This window comes from Phragmites australis, chromosome 7, assembly GCF_958298935.1.
Source record: "Phragmites australis chromosome 7, lpPhrAust1.1, whole genome shotgun sequence".
Lineage (NCBI taxonomy): Eukaryota > Viridiplantae > Streptophyta > Magnoliopsida > Poales > Poaceae > Phragmites > Phragmites australis.
The window spans coordinates 27,002,412-27,023,088 of NC_084927.1; the positions used below are offsets into that span (position 1 = coordinate 27,002,412).

General features: G+C 45.6%; 1 protein-coding gene across 11 annotated transcripts; it reads right to left on the reverse strand.

The window, feature by feature from the left end:
• Positions 1-7,759: 7,759 nt before the first annotated feature.
• On the reverse strand, positions 7,760-12,328 carry LOC133924475 (putative protease Do-like 14). 11 transcript variants are annotated; one of them, XM_062370032.1, is made up of 12 exons: positions 12,013-12,328; positions 11,420-11,554; positions 11,201-11,334; positions 10,369-10,641; positions 10,148-10,278; positions 9,454-9,571; positions 9,270-9,362; positions 9,121-9,189; positions 8,936-9,020; positions 8,399-8,450; positions 8,170-8,231; positions 7,760-8,082 (listed from the first exon to the last, which is right to left on the reverse strand). In XM_062370032.1, the coding sequence occupies exons 1-9, from the start codon at positions 12,326-12,328 to the stop codon at positions 8,949-8,951; spliced, it is 1,341 nt and encodes a 446-aa protein (XP_062226016.1). In that variant the 3' UTR covers positions 7,760-8,082; positions 8,170-8,231; positions 8,399-8,450; positions 8,936-8,948. The 11 variants fall into 11 exon arrangements, with proteins under 11 accessions (XP_062226016.1, XP_062226018.1, XP_062226012.1 ...); XM_062370034.1 differs by lacking the exon at positions 8,399-8,450 and having other exon boundaries at positions 7,760-8,042; XM_062370028.1 differs by lacking the exon at positions 8,399-8,450.
• Between the last annotated feature and the right edge of the window lie 8,349 nt (positions 12,329-20,677).

Sequence of the window (20,677 nt, forward strand, 5' to 3'; positions counted from 1 at the left end):
TCTTTTTTGGAAAGTTTTTTCTCTAAAAAAAATTTATATCAAAAATTTTGAAAAAAATTAACGAGAAAAAAGTTAATAAGAAAAAGCTTTGCACGAGGAAAATTTACACTAGAAAATTTTCGCTCAAAAGTTTTGAGAAAAAAATTAATAAGAAAAGTTTGACTCAACGTAGGCCCCATGCACCAGGGGAGCACACACGCACAGGACAGGATTTTCGCTCCAAACCTGGGCCCTCTCAAAAAAAAACCTCCAAACCTCTCAGGAAAAAAATGATTCTCTCTTTGTTTTTATTCGCTCAGGAAAAAAAAAGATCTGGATGGGTTGAATTTGCAGTGCGAAGCTAATAACACCACCCGTTGAAAATGCATATGGTCAGAAGCGCCTTGATTGAACCGTAATATTCCATTATCTGATAATGGAAAATGGGTGTCTCCGTGTTCGAAAAAATAAGCTGCGGCCTTGAGTATGTTTGGTTCCTTTTCAATCTTCCTAAGATATGATGTCGTTCTACCGATATGTATCATTTGGATTTATGGTTTAACTTACCGAGCCGATCCTAAGACTCAAATATGGGTCAGCGGGGAGTTTCAAACGAGGCTCTTACAGCTAGGTCATCTGCGTGTCCCTGTTCATTTGGAATTTTGGATCCAAGACTTTGGAAAAGAACCTTCTTGGTTGGGCAAAGCTCTTACCGGGAATTTTCGAGCAGCTCTATATACTCTCTCACACATCATGCTCGATGTGTCAAACAATTCTTCTTACAGCTTGGGAGTGACCATCATGATCAATCTGATGCCAAGCTAGCAATTAATTAAGGTTCATCCAGTTCATAGCCCTCGTCTGTGTTGCACGAAACTACGAATATGTTCCGAAGTTTTAGTATCCAACCTTACCTTCTCACCACCTATCTCCAATTCTAACACTAACCGACTGGCTCACTTACGAGAGTTTTGGTTTGAGACATCAATTCATCATCCTACGGGATAATTTCATGATTTTTGGTGGGATGATTTTATCCCTTATGTTTGCAATAATCATGTGATTTATGATGAATAGGGTGGCGATGAATCAACTCACTCTATTCCTTGAACCAAACAATTAGGCAATCAGATGATCCGTCGTCACTTCGTTCCTCAAACCAAACATTGTTGTTGCGCTTGCACTCCACTTGCATGCAACATAAGACTTTGCCTTGACACAAGCGTGGGATATGGAGGTGAAGCACATGAATCTCGGAGCTCAACCAAGTGGTGATGTTGGAAAATTCGACTAAAAGGTTTATATAGAGAAATTACATGGAAAGATGTAATCAAATTAAGTTTTGTTCTCACTGCGTTTTTTTCTGTTTTTTTAAGGATCTTACTGAGCTTTTTAGTTTTGAACTATGCACTTCGTAAGCAGGTCTGGGCAGACATGCAATTAGTACTCTGAAGATCCATTTCCCCTTTCGATTGTTGATTATGAACATCCATTTCCCCCTTACAATTGTTGCCTAATACACCTCTTTTTAGGTTTTGTAATGGCAAAAATCACACTAAAATAGTAAAAATTCCTCTACAACACAGCACAATTAACAAACCGAACAGGCCCTAGACTAATTACCATCACAGAATCTACTAAACTTCCATTTCCCCCTTTCAATCGGTGCACGATTGCGCGTATGGACCACGCGCCCACGGCGCCGTTGCCGCGAGAGATTGCCTGCATCCTTGCCATGCATTCGCCGCTGCTATTCAGCCGTCCGGTGTACGGCCGTCGTCGGGAACGAACTACCGAGACGCGGGCCCCACCTGGTAACTAACCTTCTAACTAACTAAGCAGCTGCCCCCTTCGACGACAAATAGCCACCCCGCCAAGGCCACCTTTCATTCCCGCACAATCCAGGAGCGAGCAAGAAAGCCAGAGCACGAGAGAGCGGGAGGGGAACAGGCGAGAAGCGAGAAAGAGTCAGGGGCGAAGGCACCATGGCCGACGACATCAACCTCGGGCAGGCCGTCGCCGTCGTGGGAGTGGGCGGCGTCTCCGTGTTCCTCGTAATCGGCGCGAGCTTCTGGGCCATGAAGGCCTACCGCGACGGCCGGTTGGGGAGAGGGTGGCGGTGGCTACGGGTCAGGGCGCTCGGCGGCGTCACGACCCTGCAGCGGACTCTCAGCTACAACTGCGTCATGTGCCAGTACAGCTTGGATGCCCACGAGGAGGTCCGCACGCTCTCATGCAACCACGTGTTCCACTGCCGCGAGAGCGCGAAGTGCAAGAACGTCATAGACAAGTGGCTTCGCCAGGAGATGATCTGCCCGATCTGCCGTAAGACCCCCCTACCCGTGTTGCCGTGGAAGGCGCGGCCGCCATTGTCGCCGGCGCCGGCGCCGTCAGGTTCGGCGGAGCCACCACTGCCGGTGTCGTCGTCGGTGTTGGAGGATCCACCACTGCCGCTGTCGTCAACGGGGTTGGAGGAGCCGCCGCCGCCGCTGTCGTCGCCGGGGTTGGAGGATCCACTACTGCCGCCATCGCAGTAGATGATCGGGCTTCTATACAACGGTGTTGGCGATGGTGGTGCGTCTTGTCTGATGGTTTGGATCATTTCTTGAAGGATTCTTCGTTGTTTCTATCTTTTGCTTTGCTGGGTTCCTGTTCTTTCGTTCAGAGCTGCGTTCACCTGTGATGAACTAATCATCTAAATGAGACCAGGAAATGATCATTTGTTAGTTCTCGGATCAGTTCTTGTGTTCTGACGAAAGCTCATAGATTCTTGGTTAATTGCTTTGGCAATCTGTACAGTTTCTTTGTACCCCAATGTGAGAACGCAAGGAGAATGCATACTGCTTAGGTGCTTAGTGGGCATCTTGGGATGAGAAATACAGGATTTGGTATGATTTGTTAGTTCTTGGATCAGTTCTTGTGTTCTGACAAAAGCTCATGGATCTTGGTTACTTGCTTTGGCGATCTGTACCGTTTCTTTGTACCCCAATGTGAGAACGCAGGGAGAATGTATATTGCTTAGTGGGCATCTTGGGATGAGAAATAAAGGATTTGGTTAGAAACTGTCTTCGGTAATGTTGCTTTTTTATTGCAGTAGTGCTTGACACCAGTTGCTTTCTTTGGTAATTTCGTACTGTTACAATACCTGAAGATTAGTTTATAAATGTTCTCTCCAATTGCTAATTTCTTGCAGTATTATGAGTTTGAGTCTTCGCACTGTTCAGTTCATGACTTTTTTCTGCTATTTTGCTGTATTCGATTACTAATTAGGCGATACTGTCAGGTCTGAGCCTTCGTTAGTGTGTTAGTATCAGAAGCAAGCGGCTAGATTTTGTGCATAGTTTCTCTTGAACCTGCTATTCTTTTCCCATCATGTCAATGAGCCATTTTTCAAATTTCAGTTGGAGATGAACTGTGGATGCGCTGCATGATGTTCTGCATGTGAATACGCCATGTTTGTCCCTGCAGACCATTTTCCCTCTGTCATTGTGGTCTTCTAATCTGAAAAGCGCATTTCCAGCTTCTTGTGTACCGAAAGCGCAATTTGCTAGTGAAAAGATCATTTCTGTCAGGGTGTCCAAGCATTCAGAGTTCGTAGGATTTCAGTGTTCTTCAGACTGCAATCGCTAAATAATAACGCTACATTCTGTGTGATAAGTTCATAGGATTTATGTGTGCCTTATGCCCTTGCATTCTGCTGCTCTTTCTCCTCGTTGCTTCTATGTTCCAGTAGAGCATTCGGTTTCAGAATTACTCGTACTATCCCTGTGTTCTTCAGTGTGAGTTTTGGCCAACTCCTCTTTCACCGTGATGCTTCAGACCAGGCTGAATCTTTTGTCATTCAGATCGTCAGAGCGCAGAGGCAAAAAGCCTCTGGTGGTCAGATCGCTGGAACCAACGATCTCAACATATATCTCAAAAGGGTATTCTGTTGGGAGAGTGTGAGCACATTTGTAAAAGAAGTGAGAGCTCATTAGAGGAGAGCTAGGGTTAGGAGAAAAGAGGAGAGCGTTAGATCCACCAAATCCAACCATGTAAAAATGAAATTTGTGAGGAATTTGGAGCCTCACTTCTCTTGTTAGCTCTCACCTCTTGTGCTTCATCTTCATAGCTGCACTTGGGCCAAAACAGAGAGGGAGGGAGAGATTGAGCCCAGGGTGAATAGGAGAAGAGGAAAGAAATTTTGGTTTTGGGATTTAATTCAAATGTGTGATTTGAATTCGAATTTGACTTTGGATTGAGATCAATTCAATTAAATATATTTGAATTATGATTTGAACTTGAAACTTGAGCTTCCTAAAATGATTTGAATCAAGGGATTTGAATTTGAATTGGATTTGAGATGAATAGAACCTAAGAGTAGATTTGAAATTGAGAGACATTCAATTTCAAATCTCCACACAAAGAACCATAAAAATAATTAAACTAAAAATACATATGCTCAATTAATTGCAACGATTAATTCAGAAATTATCTCGGTGCTATTTGGAATACTTAGCCCAAATAATATATTTGAATATATACATAGGAGTGTATATACATCAAATATATATTTTCTTGGTTTTATATTAGTTTAAATAATCAGATTTAAAAAAAAATTGGAATGAAATTTGTAATTAATTTTCATGCTAAAACTCAAAATGTTACAACACTTAGGATGTTATTTATTATACCATCAGTTGTAGTCTAAATGATATACTTTTGGGATCCTTAGACCTAAGATCATTATTGATTCCTAGAATATGAAGTAACACAATTAGAGGCTTCAAAACGCTACTCCGTAAATGGGTAGTTATAAATATAGCTTTCGGGTATACTATAAAACATGTCTTAGGATGTGAGCGATCAAGATGGAATTTACCCCTCCTAGATAATAAGAGAGATATTTCTGGACCTCTTGATGTAGATGGATTAAGAAAGTGCATGGTCATGCCAATTTAATTAAAAAGTTGATCACAAGATAGTAATCCACTAGAAGATCGAGTAAATGGTCGAGCTATCATAAAGATGGCACGTATCTCGTCTTGAGCTTGACTGGTATTGTACGGTAAAGTGATTGGTGTATGAGTATATCAAGTTTCAGCCGATATGATCTTCGTATGCATTCGGGAGTCAATATGTCCTGCTAGTACCATTATTTACTTGCAATTCGGAAATGGTTTCTAGGTAGTGGCTGTTTACATATGAACCTAACGGGTCACACACTTAAAAGGATAGAATTTAAAACTTGCATGATTAACTCTAGTGCAAGTGAGAGATTGTTGGTGATATACCTTAGAGGTGATCGTATACGCAGATGGATTTGCAAATGGGATTTAATATAATTAAAAGTTCATTAGGGTTTAGAGTTATGATGAGCTTTAATGTGATTAAAGGCATATTAGCGTGCTCTATATAAGATGAGACAGTGGCCGTGGGCATATTCATTCAACCACAAAAAAACCTAGCTGCCATCTCTTCTCGAACTCCCTACGAAACCCTAGTTGGTCACGGTGCTAGCACACAGGCGTAATACGTTTCATCCCTGTACATGTGGATACTGTGGAGGCGTTGCTGCGGTACTGATCGGTGATAAGGATATTATAACGAGATCGACTACTTTCTCTTCGTGGTCGACGAGGTGGTCGACGTGATCGACTACTCCCTCTTCGTGGTCGCGGTGGTGATAGACTACTTCCTCTTCGTGGTCGACGAGATGCTCGACTACTTCCTTTTCGTAGTCGTGGAGGTGGTTGAGGAGCGACGTTCCTGCTCGGAGCTGGTCGAGGAGTGCGACGCACCTGCTCAGAGCTGGTCAGAGAGTTGCCTCTTTATGCATTGATGTGCACAACATTGGATCGGTCTACTGCAATTATTCTTTTACTGCGCTGCGCGTCTAATGTTAACGATCTATGATCCCTTACTTACATGGTTACCTGGTTAAATGTGGTAGAGAAAAATTTATTTTATGCTAGCGTAGCATACTCATTCCCCAACATTACGGACCGATCACCTACCAAGGGATTTCGAAGAAGGGGTCTAGTAGTCCTATAGTTTTTTCTTATACAAGTCAGACACACACGCACATACACCACACGCACACCCACACACACCACGTTGGTGCCTCTAACACACATCTAACTAGATTGGAGGCCTCTAATCTCACGTAGCACGGGTACGCGCTTTAACTATTGAATGCATATGTGCATGTATCATTTTCACTAAAATTTAATTAAAAAATAAACACCCATATTAAATTTAAGACTGGAATCTAGGTGGACAGAATATAAACTAGCCGAGCTAGCTCAGTTCTCGCGGTGCCACAGATTTGGGAAGCGAGCGAATGGGCGAACGAACAACTGCAAGAAGACATCCAAAGACGGAAAAACAGGGTCTGCGCGATCATAACCCTTGAAAATGTCACATATCCACACGCCCAGTCCCGCCTTTTCAAAATGTCACATATCCGTGACGAGGGGGTCGTGAAGAAACAGGAGCATACCCATCCTAGCTTGTCTTGGCTTTGCTCTCTCGTTCTATTGTGTCTTGCAACGGGACTCTCCTTTTCTCACCTCAACCACATCGTATGCTGGTACTGCTCCCCTATTTATACTCCGGCTAGCCCGCTGTGATTTGTGTTTTGATCCCTTCTTCCATGATGCTTTTGCTGCCAACAGCTTAGAGGACATGTGACTTTCGAGGGTTTAGACCAAGTGAGCATCTCTACGTCTGTACGATAATTGGTGGGCTAGAGATAAGCATATTATTTTGCTATACTTCCTCTGACAGTAGAGTTTGTTGTTCACATGTACGGTGTGCAAGGAAAAGCACAATTAGTACGGTGGTGGAGTTTGGGTGCATGATTCTACCTGTCAGGGTTCAAATCCTAATGTCCACCATTTAGATATTTGTGAGTTTAATGATTATGTGCATATTTAATTAGTACAGATGGTGGAAGTTATATTTCCTTCCTCTAAAAGAATGTACAGTCCGTAACCAACGAAAGACACTGCTGTCCTGCAGTCGTAATCTGCTCTGATCCAATTGCAGGATTCCGATCTGGCTTTCATTGTGTTAATAGAATCAGCATTGACTTGTTAATACTTTAGAAAGCATTTAGGAAGTATTGCTGATGGTATGAACAAGCATACGATGAATTGCCGATGCGCTCATATTAATCAATCAATTTTTGGAGGGACGTGCCAATTTGCACATTATTTTAGTTTTTTAAGGAGGGCAGACGGCTCCCGATTTTTCTTAAGTGCGCGCCGCGAGTTATCCAGGCGGGAGCCTTCTTAGTGGGAGGTCTTACCAACCGAGACAACCGAGCTCAACTCGGTTCGCCACGTTATTTTAGCTTCAGGCGCTCAATTTTCAAATAGTAGGTGATGATTATCGACGCTGCTTGCCTCAGGGCCTGTTTTAGCTTCAGAATGTAGATTCCAGCTTTTAAAAGCTGAAGCTAAAGCAAACAGTCCGATTGTGAAAGCGAATTGTAACAATTTTGACTAAGATTGTGCAACAATCCACAATCTGATGGGGAGCAGCTTTTATAATCCATAATCAGCTTTTGAAAATCAAATGCTAATACAAAAATGCCCTCAATTTTCACAGAAAGAGTGAGCCTTTTTGGTGCAGCAGCAGACTGAAAAATGGCGGCTGACCTAGTTTCAGTTCAGCTTGAGAAGTAGAGATGACACCGAGTCCAGTGATCAAACTGGCAGACGGGACAAACTCGGGAATTTCTCTATGCAGTAGCGGTAGGGTGAAAATTCCTAAAGAAGACGGCTTATACACATGCTGAAGACAGAACCAGGTCAGAGAAGCAAATACGCATCAGCAATCATACCGTACGCTCCCCTTACAAACTTCTCAGTTGGAGCCCAAATGCATCTCAAACACCACATGTCATGGTGTCCAGGCCTATACAACGGTCACTAACCGCCTTCTTTCTGCCAGAGACAAGTCTGTAACTGATCTTTCTCCAACGTCCTCACCAGTCACCCTCAGAAGAAGTTGAGCTTGAACCGGTTTCGGTTGACTGGAGTTCCAATGCTTCCATTTGGCTGACTTCGACATCTGGTCTGGTGCAGAAGTATAGGACATGGACTTGTTCTCACACCACTGTTTGATCTTATTGAAAAGTCGAAAAAACTCATGAGAAATAGTTATGCAAAGTGATTTCGTTGAGAGGGAGTAGCAGGGACAAACCTTATGGCCTAGCTTTTTTCCAGCAGAATCACCACTATTCTCAGCATTCTCACCCCACAAATCTGGTGATATCCGTGAGAGTTTATGGCCATATCATGGTTGGAATATGAACAAAACACAGGGGAAAATAGCTTAAAAATCGTTGATTAGGCACAGGGCCGGTCCTGATATTTGATAGGCCCGGGGGCAAAATAGAAAGAAGAGGCCCTTAATTTAGACATAAATTTACTTGTTATATGTATATAAGAAGATGTCTCCCAAAGGTGGCACCTTCCTACGCCCTACAAACAGTGCAACATATCCTATCAATTAGAGGTCTCACCTAAAAGAGTACCACAACAGTAAGTAAATCACAAAGGCCTATAGGAGACCGTTCAGCCAAACAGAAGTACTACAAAGTAGTCAGGCTTATCACACACCTAAACTTGTTATCAGGCAGCATCTCATGAAGTCATCTGCACGAATCAACCTAAATTCCCACATGCTAGTTTTGTTTTAAAACAATTCCATACTACATTCAAACTAAATAAATTGCAACCATCAAAACTGCAACTTTTATAGAACATGCATGCATGGACATCATGCACATGCAGCTCAGGTGCCTGCAACTTTGGCTCACTTGGCCTAAGCATGCACTTAAGTGCAGGGACCTTAACAGCACATAACTTTATCAAGCACAAAGTTTATTACCTAAGGTACAACAAGAAGTGGTTGAGGACAAGTGGTAGGAAAACAAAAGGCAAGAAAAGGTTCAGAGAGTGCTAACTTTAAGTTTTTACTCAAGCATCACAGAATCCTACGGGCAAAGTGATGCTTCTCTTGCTCTGCTTGATGAGATCATAAACTTCAAGCTACAAGAAATAAAGGAATGTAAGTGTTAATATTTTTTTGTCATTTCGATCATACATGCTAAATTTGACATTTTCATATTGTATATTACTTCAAACATACCTTGAGATCAACCATGGAGCTTGAATTGTTCAAGAATGTCCAACCCAGAGAGAGAAGATAATCTTCCAACTGCCCACAGAGTTTGACCATGTAAATCACAATTACATCTAGATGAAAATGGTATATAAACACTAGAGATATTTTTTCACCTGAGGTAAAGGTAGAGCATGCCGCTCATCGAATGAAATAATCACATCTCCAGGTAAAATCCCAAGACTCTCAGCAGCAGAGTCACATGATACCTAGAGATATTAAAATAGTTACAATATTACCCAGTACCGACAATTTAATATAGACTAAATAGAGTTATATAAAGACATAACAGTGTCATACCATATCTACGATGAAACCACTGTCAATGTCGTGGTCAAGAAAGATTTCCTCCTGGAGTGACACATCCAGCAGCTCAATTGTCCTTATGCCCAAACCAAGTATGGGGCGAGCAATACGACTGAAATAAGTTGGATTTAGTCATTCAACAGTTTGATGTCAAGACCAGATCATTGTCTCTTAAATGATACGTTGACTCAAAGAGACACTAGATTAGGCCTAAAATACCAGCAGAGAACTAATTCTAGTATAATATTGTTCCACGTGTTAGATTTGATTACAAGGAGCACCAGGTCCCAAGAGAATTTCAGTAAATCTCAGTTATTTGTTCTTACCCTGAGACTATTAGCACTTCATACCATGTTTATGGTTATAACACTGCAATTTGTCCCAAGTTTAAGCATATGTCATTATGCTTGAAGGCTCTGGTAGGTGGGGCCCAACTCATCCAAGCTAGCAAGCAAGGGATGTCAGCAAAGTCACCAGCCAGTTTTCTTATGTACTACCCACATACATTGTTGTCACCCCACCCTTGCCAACACCAATGTGAGTTCTATTTCTTGAATTGACTAAATATAATGCCACATATTTCACTCAGTAGACATTAGAGAGTATAAACAGCGTTGCCGCAATGAAAAGTTTTAATAAACCTAACCATACTCTACATTTCGATGCATGTAGATAGGGTAAGACAAACCTGAACTTCAACCACATCTCAATGCATGTGACGATAGTAGAGATGGAAAGAACAACAGAATCTGGGCTCCGACAAAATGCCATCCCTATGACATTGCCATCGTGGTCAATCACGGGTCCTCCATTGCCACCCTGCATCAAAGAAATACTATTGAGTTAAATGAGCAAATAAGCAACAACATTACGAAATTATAATGAGAAACATTACTGTGTGTGCATTACCACAGGGACTTCACAGCTGAGAAACATCTGGTAGTTGCGCCCTAAATAAGCTGATTCCTGTAACCATAGAATTTCCCCATGCCTAGCCATCAAGGACGACTCTTTGTCCCTAGCCAACACAAAAACCTCCTGACCATAGTTCGGGCCAGATCCAATAGAAGGGCGCTGCAACGGAAAGTCTACATCGATCTCTAGTAGAGCAATATCATAATGATCGTTGAAGAACATAAGTTGTCCGTCCAAGATGGTCTTATTTGGCAAGCCAACGGATAGCTGAAAAGATGGGTTTGATTAGATATAGTTAAGCTGTGCAAAATATTTAAGATTAGGAGCGAAATAATAGCTGATCGGAAAAAGCATCACATATAAGAGCAAGATACAAGCCTGAGCTGATGATCTTGCTATGTGACGCACATATAAGAACACTGGATAGTGTTCCAGTAGCATGTTAAGGTTGAAGGTAATGAAAAGGGAGTGCATAAGCAGGGTAGGAGGTTATTATCACGAAAGTTGAGGCATGAACTATGACTAAAAGAAGCTGCATGCAGACATAATTAAATAGACACCATATTATCTGTATCAGAGTTCCATATAAAAGGAAATATCAGAATTTAACAAGCAAGATAAGTGGACTGAAACACCACTAAAACATGACGGCAAGCAAATAAGAAGTGGCATGCCGCAATGAGAATGCTATGCAATCCAGTTAAAAATCACATGTCCTTCACACCAACTGCTAAAGTGAAGATCACTCATGGTAATTTCTACAATATACCTAAAGGAGAGCACTTGCATGATCCATGAAATTTAACACAGCAAGTTTTATTTGTACCTTGGGTACGGGATCAAGTAATGTACCCTCCTTGCAAACGACTTTAGAACAAGTCACTATTATAGTGTGCTGCTTCCCGTTAGATTCACGCTGACCCATGATGATGCCAGTACATTGTGGTCTCCTCGACCCATCTGCAAAACATAGACATGAATGTTATCATCAGCTAGGAGGAATTGATTGGGTGAATCTTGCTATAAGTTTATCAGCTAATTCTACCTTGTGTGACGGAGGAAACACTGACAATGGAGCGTGCCGCACCCCGAACCACCACCTTGTCTCTTGAGCTCTGCACGGCATCGGTGGTGTCTGGATCCTTGGGCTTCCTCCGGGTAGGAAGATTGTTACGAGGATCTAATGAAGGCGTAATTGAAAATGTAGCAAAAATTAAGGTATGTTCTTTTTATGCGATGAATATCTTTATTCTCAAACACAAAGTACACCACATAATTACATCTACACCCATACGCATCTAGACTTCCAATACTTTGGAAAGCAATGGCGAGTCAACGAAAAAGGAACATTTTTTTTTGGTACAACTCTAGATAGGAACAGATTGGACATGGATTCCACGACCTCTCTGGTGGAGTTCACAAAACCATAAAAGAACATTTGTTTTAGTTAAAACTGTGGTTTTCAAAACTTCAGAGTTTGTAATATCCAAACAACTCCTAGTTTGTCAAAACCAAAGTATTTTTCCAAGCCTTAATATTCTTCAAAAATTTCAAATATACTACACCTAAGAAAAGCCTAACGTACATTATAAAAAAAAACAGGCCAAATGTACAGCACTAAGAAATTCAGAAGGTAACCTTTTGCAAGAATCTCGCGAATCCTTCTACACTCCTCGCCCCACTTCCGTACATCCTTTGATTTGCTGGGCTTAGGGAATGGTGGGAAGCGAGGACGAGGCGGCAGGGTGCTGACAGGGGCAGCAGGTGAGGCATCGGAACCCTCCGTCCTCCTCTGCGGCATCTCCTCCTCTATGTCTGTGTTGCTCCCACCCACCAACTCTGTCGCCGCCGCCTGAATCTTCTTCCTCTTATTAGGAACCGGACCCGGATCTGCCGACTCTTCCGTTTCTAATAAGTCAGCCAGCGGCCCCGGACTACCCCCGCTCGCCGCCATAAACGGCCCCGGATCTTCGCTGCCAACCTGTCACTGCTAGCCGGCCCCGGTTTCGGCTCCCTTGCTCTAGAGGGTCGCCGCCTCCCCGGTCGCCACCGGGAGTTCGCGTCCCTGTTGATGTTGGCTCACTGTGGTCTTCACTCCTAAGCTGCTGTCGTCCTCCTCGGCGGCCTCCTCTCCTCACCGCTGGAGCAAACGGGGGTTGGATTGGAGCAGGTGCTTCCGTAGCTGGTATTTACCTCTCTTTATATAGATCTAGACGAGAGGGCATACCTGATGTATGCTGGAAGAATAGTCGAATCTGAATCCGATACGAAATTGGTTGTGAAATCTAAAGTCCTTTTTGCAACCTGAATCGGACACAAACGGGGAAGGTGACGGCGAGCCAAGCGGGGAAGGTGATGCCTGAGCGATTGAGAGCAAGGGCAAAGGCAAGCGATGGCTGAGGGCGAGCTGCGTAGAGAGAGAGAGAGAGGGCGACGGCGGCCGGCATTTGAGAGCTCGCCGGCGGCGAGCTGGGCCGCGGCTTGGCCAGCGGTGGGCAGCAGTAGCTTCAACGCACAGTGGGGAATCGGTTTGGAGTGGAGGCGGCAACATGGAGAGGCGGGAGCTAGCTCAGCGGCGGCCATGGCGGGCTGCAGCGCTCGGTGCAGGGCGCTGGAGCGCTGTGGCGAGGGAGAAAGGAAGGGGAGGCGTGCGGGAGCATCGGTGGGGCACGGCGGAGCTCACCGTGGCTAAGGATCAAGGGAAGGGGCTGGCAGCCGGGAGATCGACGGAGGGGTTTAGGGTTTCCGGATAAAATTTATTTGCTAAAATTTAAAATTTGATCAAAATTTATCAGAATCGTCTCTCGTTAACCGTCGAATCTGACCGGTTACCGAGCAATTTTCTCGATTTATCGAGCGGTTTTCTCTAATTTTTCGTATTGTTGATAATCGCTCGGTTTTCTTGATTTATCGAGAGGTTTTCTCGATTTTCGGTGAAGTTAAAAAAAAACTAAATATTAGCTCAATCTTGTAAAAAGCAATAACTAATTTATCTAAGCTTCGAATCAAGTGAAACAAATTTTATTGATTTTTTTAACATGATCTACATGATAAAAGTATTTATACTCATAAAAAAGTTAAAAAAATTCTTTGAGAAAATGTTTATGTTAAACTAAGTTAAATACATAGTTTACTCTTTGCTAATCCAAAAATCATGAAACTAATTTTGTTAGTCTTTTTCATGATCCCATGTCTTTTAAAAATACCTGAACTCATGAATTAATTATTGTAACATGCAAGATTGTGTAAATATGTTGCGACTAGATTAATTCATAACTGACCCATCACACCTCTAAAATTAGTGAAACCATTTTTATTAGTTTATTTATACTATGCTTTATTTAGGAAAAATAATAGTGAATATTAAAAAGTTAATTACAATGTTGTTTCTTAATATATTCACTTTATGCTTGTGAACTTTGTAAAAATTATAGAGAAATTAATAAAACTTTAAATGAAGTGAAATCAATTTTAAAGATCCTCTTAAGATACATCCTACGCAAGAAAAATATGTGTTTTTATGTTAAGCTTTTACTTAATATGAGTTAATAACTGAGCCGTACGTTTCAACTTTTTTTCATTTTTTTCAAACTCCTCTCTATAGAATATGATGTAAACGATATTATTTTTTTTAAAAAAAATCATAGAAGGTCTTAGAATTGTGTCTAGTTTTTTTTAGGATTTTTTTGAATATTTTATTTTCTTTATTTTTCGAATTTTTTGAATTTAAATCGGTTACCGTTCGGTTTTTGAAACTGGACCGTAGCGTTAAAGTCGGTAACCGCAAATTTTGACGGGTTATCGTCAATAAATTGAACCCTAGCCGCGATCGGCTCGCCCTTGACTACCGGGACCCATTGGCGTAGCTAGGGGCGAAAGTAGAGCATCAATAATCCGAGTACACATTTTAACATATGTATAATAATAAAAATTTAATACAATATATAAATAACAAAGAATTAATGATAGAAATACTCACCAAAATGAAAGATCTCATAACATTTATTATAATAACATAATAAAGGTAAATAACGCTGAAATTGTGAAAGAAATACAATCGTCATTAGCAAAATACACCATTCAACCTCGATGACCTACAAAATATATAAAAAACAAGACTTAACATTTTTTAATGAGACAATGGCGGAAATTTCCTAAGTCAAATGCTCAACATGATCTACTTCCTGGCTAATACTACCCAATACTTCTTGAACCGATGGCATTGAGCTTCCTCCGATACCCACATTAACTATCAACTCCACGCAATAAACTTGAGAACCATTCATACAATCATTGTACAATTTTCAACCATTCTTTGACGCCAACTCCATAACAATATAGTAAGCCCTACCACCTCGGCCAACATCAAACCTTACACGTACGGTTACATTACATACATCCATATCAACATTCATAACTGAACTAACCCGAGCAACAATTTCATCAAAGCAAAGAGGGTTCCCAAATTTTAACACTTGCTCACTCATCTTATCAAACTCTCCATTTGCAATAACCATGTCACCACAAAACATACGAACAATCCGATCCATCTACACAAATCATCCAAACATTACACATATACAAAAATATCATCACTATAACGCATGCAAATCCTACATATTATCCATTTCAATCCGAAAGCCTCGTCATTTTATCACAACAATTCAAAAATACTCATATATATAGAATAACATGCATTGTTCATATACATTCAACCTTACCATATATGATTCGATTTCCTACGCTCAAATAATTGCATACATCCATAGCACGATATTTGACCTCCGATCTAACCCGAAACGTACGAATTTCATAGATCATCATCAACTAAATCCTAAATATTAAACCCTAACTACCCTTCAACTAACAATGCAAGCTAAAATAACCAAAAATACTTGAAGGGAGTGGGCAAATTACCTTCCTAGGACACTTTCCCGTGAAATCCCCTCCGAATCGGGTCCGATTGGTTGAGGAATGGGGGGAGGGGGACACTGGAGCCGCCGCAGTCGCTGGATGAGAGCAGGCGCTGGAGGAGGAAGATGAGCTACGGGAGGGAGGAAGGGCCGACGCGGCCTTTGTATGCAGCTAAGTCACGCCAAGTCTTTTGGCGTTGGACAGGCAGGTTCTTCAAGACAACCCCCGCATCCCTAGCACCATCTTGAGGAGCCCCTACACAGAGCGTAGTCCATGATGGCGTTGTTGCCTAGGCCATCGCAGCGCCCAAACGCCGGGGGCTCCCCACCTTGCGACTTATCGCTGCTCCGCACCCAGCATCTCGATTACGAGACCATGACACCAGCGCAGAACTTACAGACCGTACGGATCCTCCTCAGCCACCCATCGGTACCTGTACTAGAGGGCTCATCCTTGGCACCATGGCTACGTAATCTCGCCCGCTTGGTCGAGACCATCCAGCGCCAGACCACGTCAACATGCACCGCGCTTATCACAAGAGTCGGTAAGGGTCACGGTCGCCAAGGGTCACAACAGGGCCCACGGTGTAATAGGCCATGTGCTCCCCTAACCATGGGGAGTACTCGTGGACCATCTCCACGTCAGGACAGGGCTCGACGCGAGCAGGAAAAGGGCAAGCAGCCCAACCGCATGCCTTCCCCGTACATGTAGGCATCAGATGACTACACCCCTTTGCCGGGACCCCGAGACCGCCGTCTCTCCCCCGAGCACGCGCTGCTGCCCAACAATGAGTGGCTCCATGCTACGGGACAGGGTGTAACGCCCTATCCGTCAAGTTACATGAAGTGCGCTGGCCGGACAAGTTCCGGCCGGTCCTAGCCGAGAAGTATGATGGCTCGACCAACCCGAAAAAATTCTTGCATATCTACACCACCATGGTGCAAGCTGCGGGAGGTCATGGGAAGGTCATGGCCAACTACTTCCCTACTGCCCTGACCGGTTCCACCCAGTCTTGGCTGATGAACCTCCTCTGTGGGTCGGTTCACTCCTGGGATGATCTGTGCGACCAGTTCACCGCTAACTTCTAGGGGACCTACGCATGACCAGGGGTCGAGAACGACCTATATCAGATCTGACAGTGACAAGGAGAGCCATTGCAAGACTTCATCCGACGTTTCACTGAACGCCGGAACACCATTCCAAGGATCACGGGAGAATCCGTGATCAAAGCGTTTAAACGGGGGGGGGGGGGGGGTAAAAACCAGAAAATATTCAAGAAGCTAGCCACCAAGGTAATCTGAAGCACAACCGAGCTTTTTGAGCTCACAGATAAGTGTGCGCAGGCTGTCGAGGCCCGAAAATGACAGATCGACGCCAGGCCGCGACCTGCGTCCGACCGGCCCTCCCCTGCCAAAGGGGTCAACTAGAAGAACAAGAAGAGCAAGCGCAAGGCTAGACCTCCTGAGGTCTTGGCGGTCGAGCAAACCGGCCTAACACGCTAGCACTTCGAAAAGAAAAACGGGAAAAATGGTCGGGGCTACTGCTCGATCCACTGTACGGATGCCCATGACCTGACCGAATGCAAGGTCATGCAAGGCATCATCGACCCCGACCAATCGACACTGGGATACCAGCAGGCTGATCACATGGTTCATCACATCTTCGGAGGCACCGCGACATATTCATCTAATAGGTAATACAAGTCGGTGGTCTGAGAGGTGTGGGCGACCGCATCAGACCCAAGCCCACGCCTGAAGTGGTTGAAGGTCCCGCTCACTTTCAGCCAGGCCGACCACCCCACGTGTGTCAGACACCCCGATTGCTACCCCATCGTGGTCTAACCCACGATGCAGAACATCCACCTGCGCTGCGTACTCGTCGACGGCGGAAGCTCGATAAACCTCCTCTTCGTCGACGCGCTAGATGCCCGATAGATTTCGAGAAGCTCGTTGAGGCCATCTCCACCATTCTTCAGGATCACTACGTGCTCCTCGGCCAAGTCGCTAGGGCAAATTGAGTTGCCCGTCACCTTCGGCTTGCCGGACAACTTCAGAACCGAAAGGGTCCTTTTCGATGTGACCGACTTCAGGACTGTGTATAACGCGATCCTAGGCCAACCAGCGATGGCCTAGTTTGTGGCCATTGCCCACTATGCATACCATGCGATCAAAATCCCTGGGCCAACAGAGGTCATCACCGTTTTTGGCAACGCCAAGACAACCCTACACTGCGAGAAGAGGAGCCTCGATATTGTCGAACTGACTCCCAGGTCACAGCTCGTGACCACAGAACCCAGCGGGCGACCGAAAAAGGTCCATATCATCGCCAGCTCAGACGATCGGCTCAAGGTAGTGAGTCTGGATGACACCAACCCGACCAAGTCGATCAAGATAGGGGCCGCACTGGACCCAAATAGGAACTCGCACTCATCACCTTCCTCCGGACGAACGCGGACGTTTTTTCATGGAGTCCGTCTGATATGCCCGGAGACCTCAGGGGTGTGATCGAGAACAAGCTGTCTATGCGACCAGACGCATGACCAGTAAAGCAGAAGGCGTGTCGATTCGCAGCCGACCAAAAGGAAGCACTTCGTCAGGAGATCGACAAGCTCCTAGAAGTAGGCTTCATTCGGGAGGTGCAATACGCAGAATGGCTGGCTAACCCAGTCATGGTCCGGAAGCACAATGGTAAGTGAAGAATGTGTGTCGACTTCACCGATGTCAACAAGGCATGCCCGAAGGATCTTTTCCCACTTCCCCGAATCGATCGTCTGGTTGACTCAACCGTCGGCAGCGATCTGTTATGTTTCTTAAATGCACGATCGGGGTACCATCAAATTAGTATGTATAGGGAAGATGCGGAAAAAACAACTTTTATTACACCCTTTGGGGTCTTTTGCTATATAAAAATGTCTTTTGGCTTAAAAAGCGCCAGTGCCATTTACCAACGATGTATTCAACTCGTTCTCCGACCATAACTAGGAAGAAACATCGAGACATACGTAGACGATGTGGTCGTCAAGAGTAAGACCAAGACAAACCTAATCGCAGATCTCCAAGAAACATTTGATAATATCTGAAAATACCGCATAAAGCTGAACCCAGAGAAGTGTATGTTTGGGGTTCCGTCAGGGAAATTGCTCGGATTCCTCATGTCCTAGCGGGGGATAGAGGCAAACCCTGACAAGATTAGAGCCATCGACCAGATGCAATCCCCATCCAGGTTAAAAGAAGTTCAGAAGCTAACAGGACGCATTACTGCTCTAAGCAGGTTCATCTCAAGGCTAGGAGAAAAGGGACTGCCACTCTTCAAACTCTTGAAGAAAAACGACCACTTCCAGTGGACACTAGAGGCAGAAGCAGCATTCCAAGAGCTCAAAAGGCACCTCTCCTCCCCTCCCATACTGTCGGTGTATCAGGAACCAAGGGTCCCTGTGTCCCGAGACCAGGCCGGCCGTCCGCCACGTGCCACCATCCCGCGAGGTCCCCCCTGTAGGATGAGGAAAATCTAAGTTCCGGGAGAAGGTGCTCGGGGCCACGGCCTCTGGTCCCCGAGCACCCCAGTTCCCCGATGACCCGCAGAGTCCAAGTACCGGGAAGAAAGTGCTCGGGAAGGTGCCCGCTCGCCCCCGAGTACCATAGTCTCCCGATGGGCCAAACAGCCAAGTGCTCGGGAGAGAGTGTTCGGGGCTGCACGTGGCAGCCCCCGAGCACTCGGTTCCCCGAAGGATCTACTCAAGTACTCGGGAGAGAGTGCTCGGGGCTGCACGTGGCAGCCCCCGAGCACTCGGTTCCCCGAAGGATCTACAGGAGTACTCGGGGGAGAGTGCTCGGGGCTGCACGTGGCAGCCCCCGAGGACTCGGTTCCCCGAAGGTTCTACAGGAGTGCTTGGGAGAGAGTGCTCGGGGCTGCACGTGGCAGCCCCCGAGCACTCAGTTCCCCGAAGGTTCGCGCAAGATCACCCGACGCCCCGACGACCCGGAAGGACCCGTCGGCGAGGTGTCAGCCAGTCAAAGGTCCGAAGCTGCATTTAATGGGCATGCACGGCCTGACATCCTGACATTCCCAACTGCCCACGCCGTAATGTCAGTCCCTGCCATGCTTTGGCAGAGGGGCGTGGGTCCATTAATTGCACGAGTCCCGTCCCGTATCATCCGGGGTATCTCGGGATAACGTTGCCAGGATCAAAGCGTTCCGCCTGCCACCCTGCCCTGGCAGAAGAACAAGACAGGGTGGGCGCGCCGGGTGCCTCTGTGGCCGCCCGGTGGGCCCTCTCAATGGCGCCAGGACGTCCACAGTAACGGGTGGTCGGATGCACGCCGCTTTTTTCCACCGCCCCTGTCACTTCGCCCGGACGGAATGATGACGCCTTTTTCCGTGACGTCTTGGAACTCGCGCCCCCTCTTTCCCATTTGGGGTAAGTCGAGGTCGGCGTGTGTATAAAAGGAAGGGATGGATAACACAGGAAGGGTACCCGAAAGAGAGAAAACCTAGAGGAATAGAAACGCCCGAAAGACTCAGAACCGCGAAAGAAACCGAGATAGAACCACCGAAGAACACCACAAGCAAGCTCGAGTAGAGCTAGAACAGGGGAGCCTCAAGCTCTCTGTTAAACGATACACCCTTGTAACCAGATACATCCTTGAAGGATTCCCTTCGAGGAAGGATATTGCATCCACACAGGAGTAGGGTGTTACGCCCCCGTGCAGCCCGAACCTGTCTAAACCCCGGTGCATTTATTTCTTTTTGCACTAGGTCGATCATCCCCCACCACCGGCCGTTGCATTTATTTCCTTTTTCATTTATTTCCCCGACGAACTCGTTCAGGATCATCCCCCCGGCCGAATCTTTAAAAAGGGGTCTCTCGGGATCCCTGCGACAGGAGTTCATCCTCCGACAGTTGGCGCACCAGCTAGGGGGGAATATCCCTGAATTTGTTCGTTTGCTCTCTTCCACAGGAAAAGATGGCTGGTGGGCACCGTCTCCAGCGTTTCGGCTCCACTTCCAGTGACGGAGTGTTGCCCGACGCCCAGGAGGCCCCAGTCGCTGCTGCGTTCCAACAGCAGCCGCTATCCACGCGCGCGGTTTTTCCCTCCCAAGGGGACCAAGGCGCTGGGCCCAGCAGGGCCGCCGCCGCTGCCGCTGATGCACTTTCCGACCCCCAGCAGGAGGTCGAGACCCCGACCGCCAGGTCCGCCTCTGGACAGCGTCGGGTGCCGCTTCGGCACAGACTCGCGTTCAGCGAGGCCAGCCCGGGGAGCGTGCTGCTTGCAGCGCATGCTCTCCTCAGGCACCCGCCCGTCCAGGCCATGCCAAACACTCCGGAAAGCCAGTGGATCCAAGATGTCGTCGCCTTGGTCGGCACTGCTCGCCGCCAGGTATTGGCCGG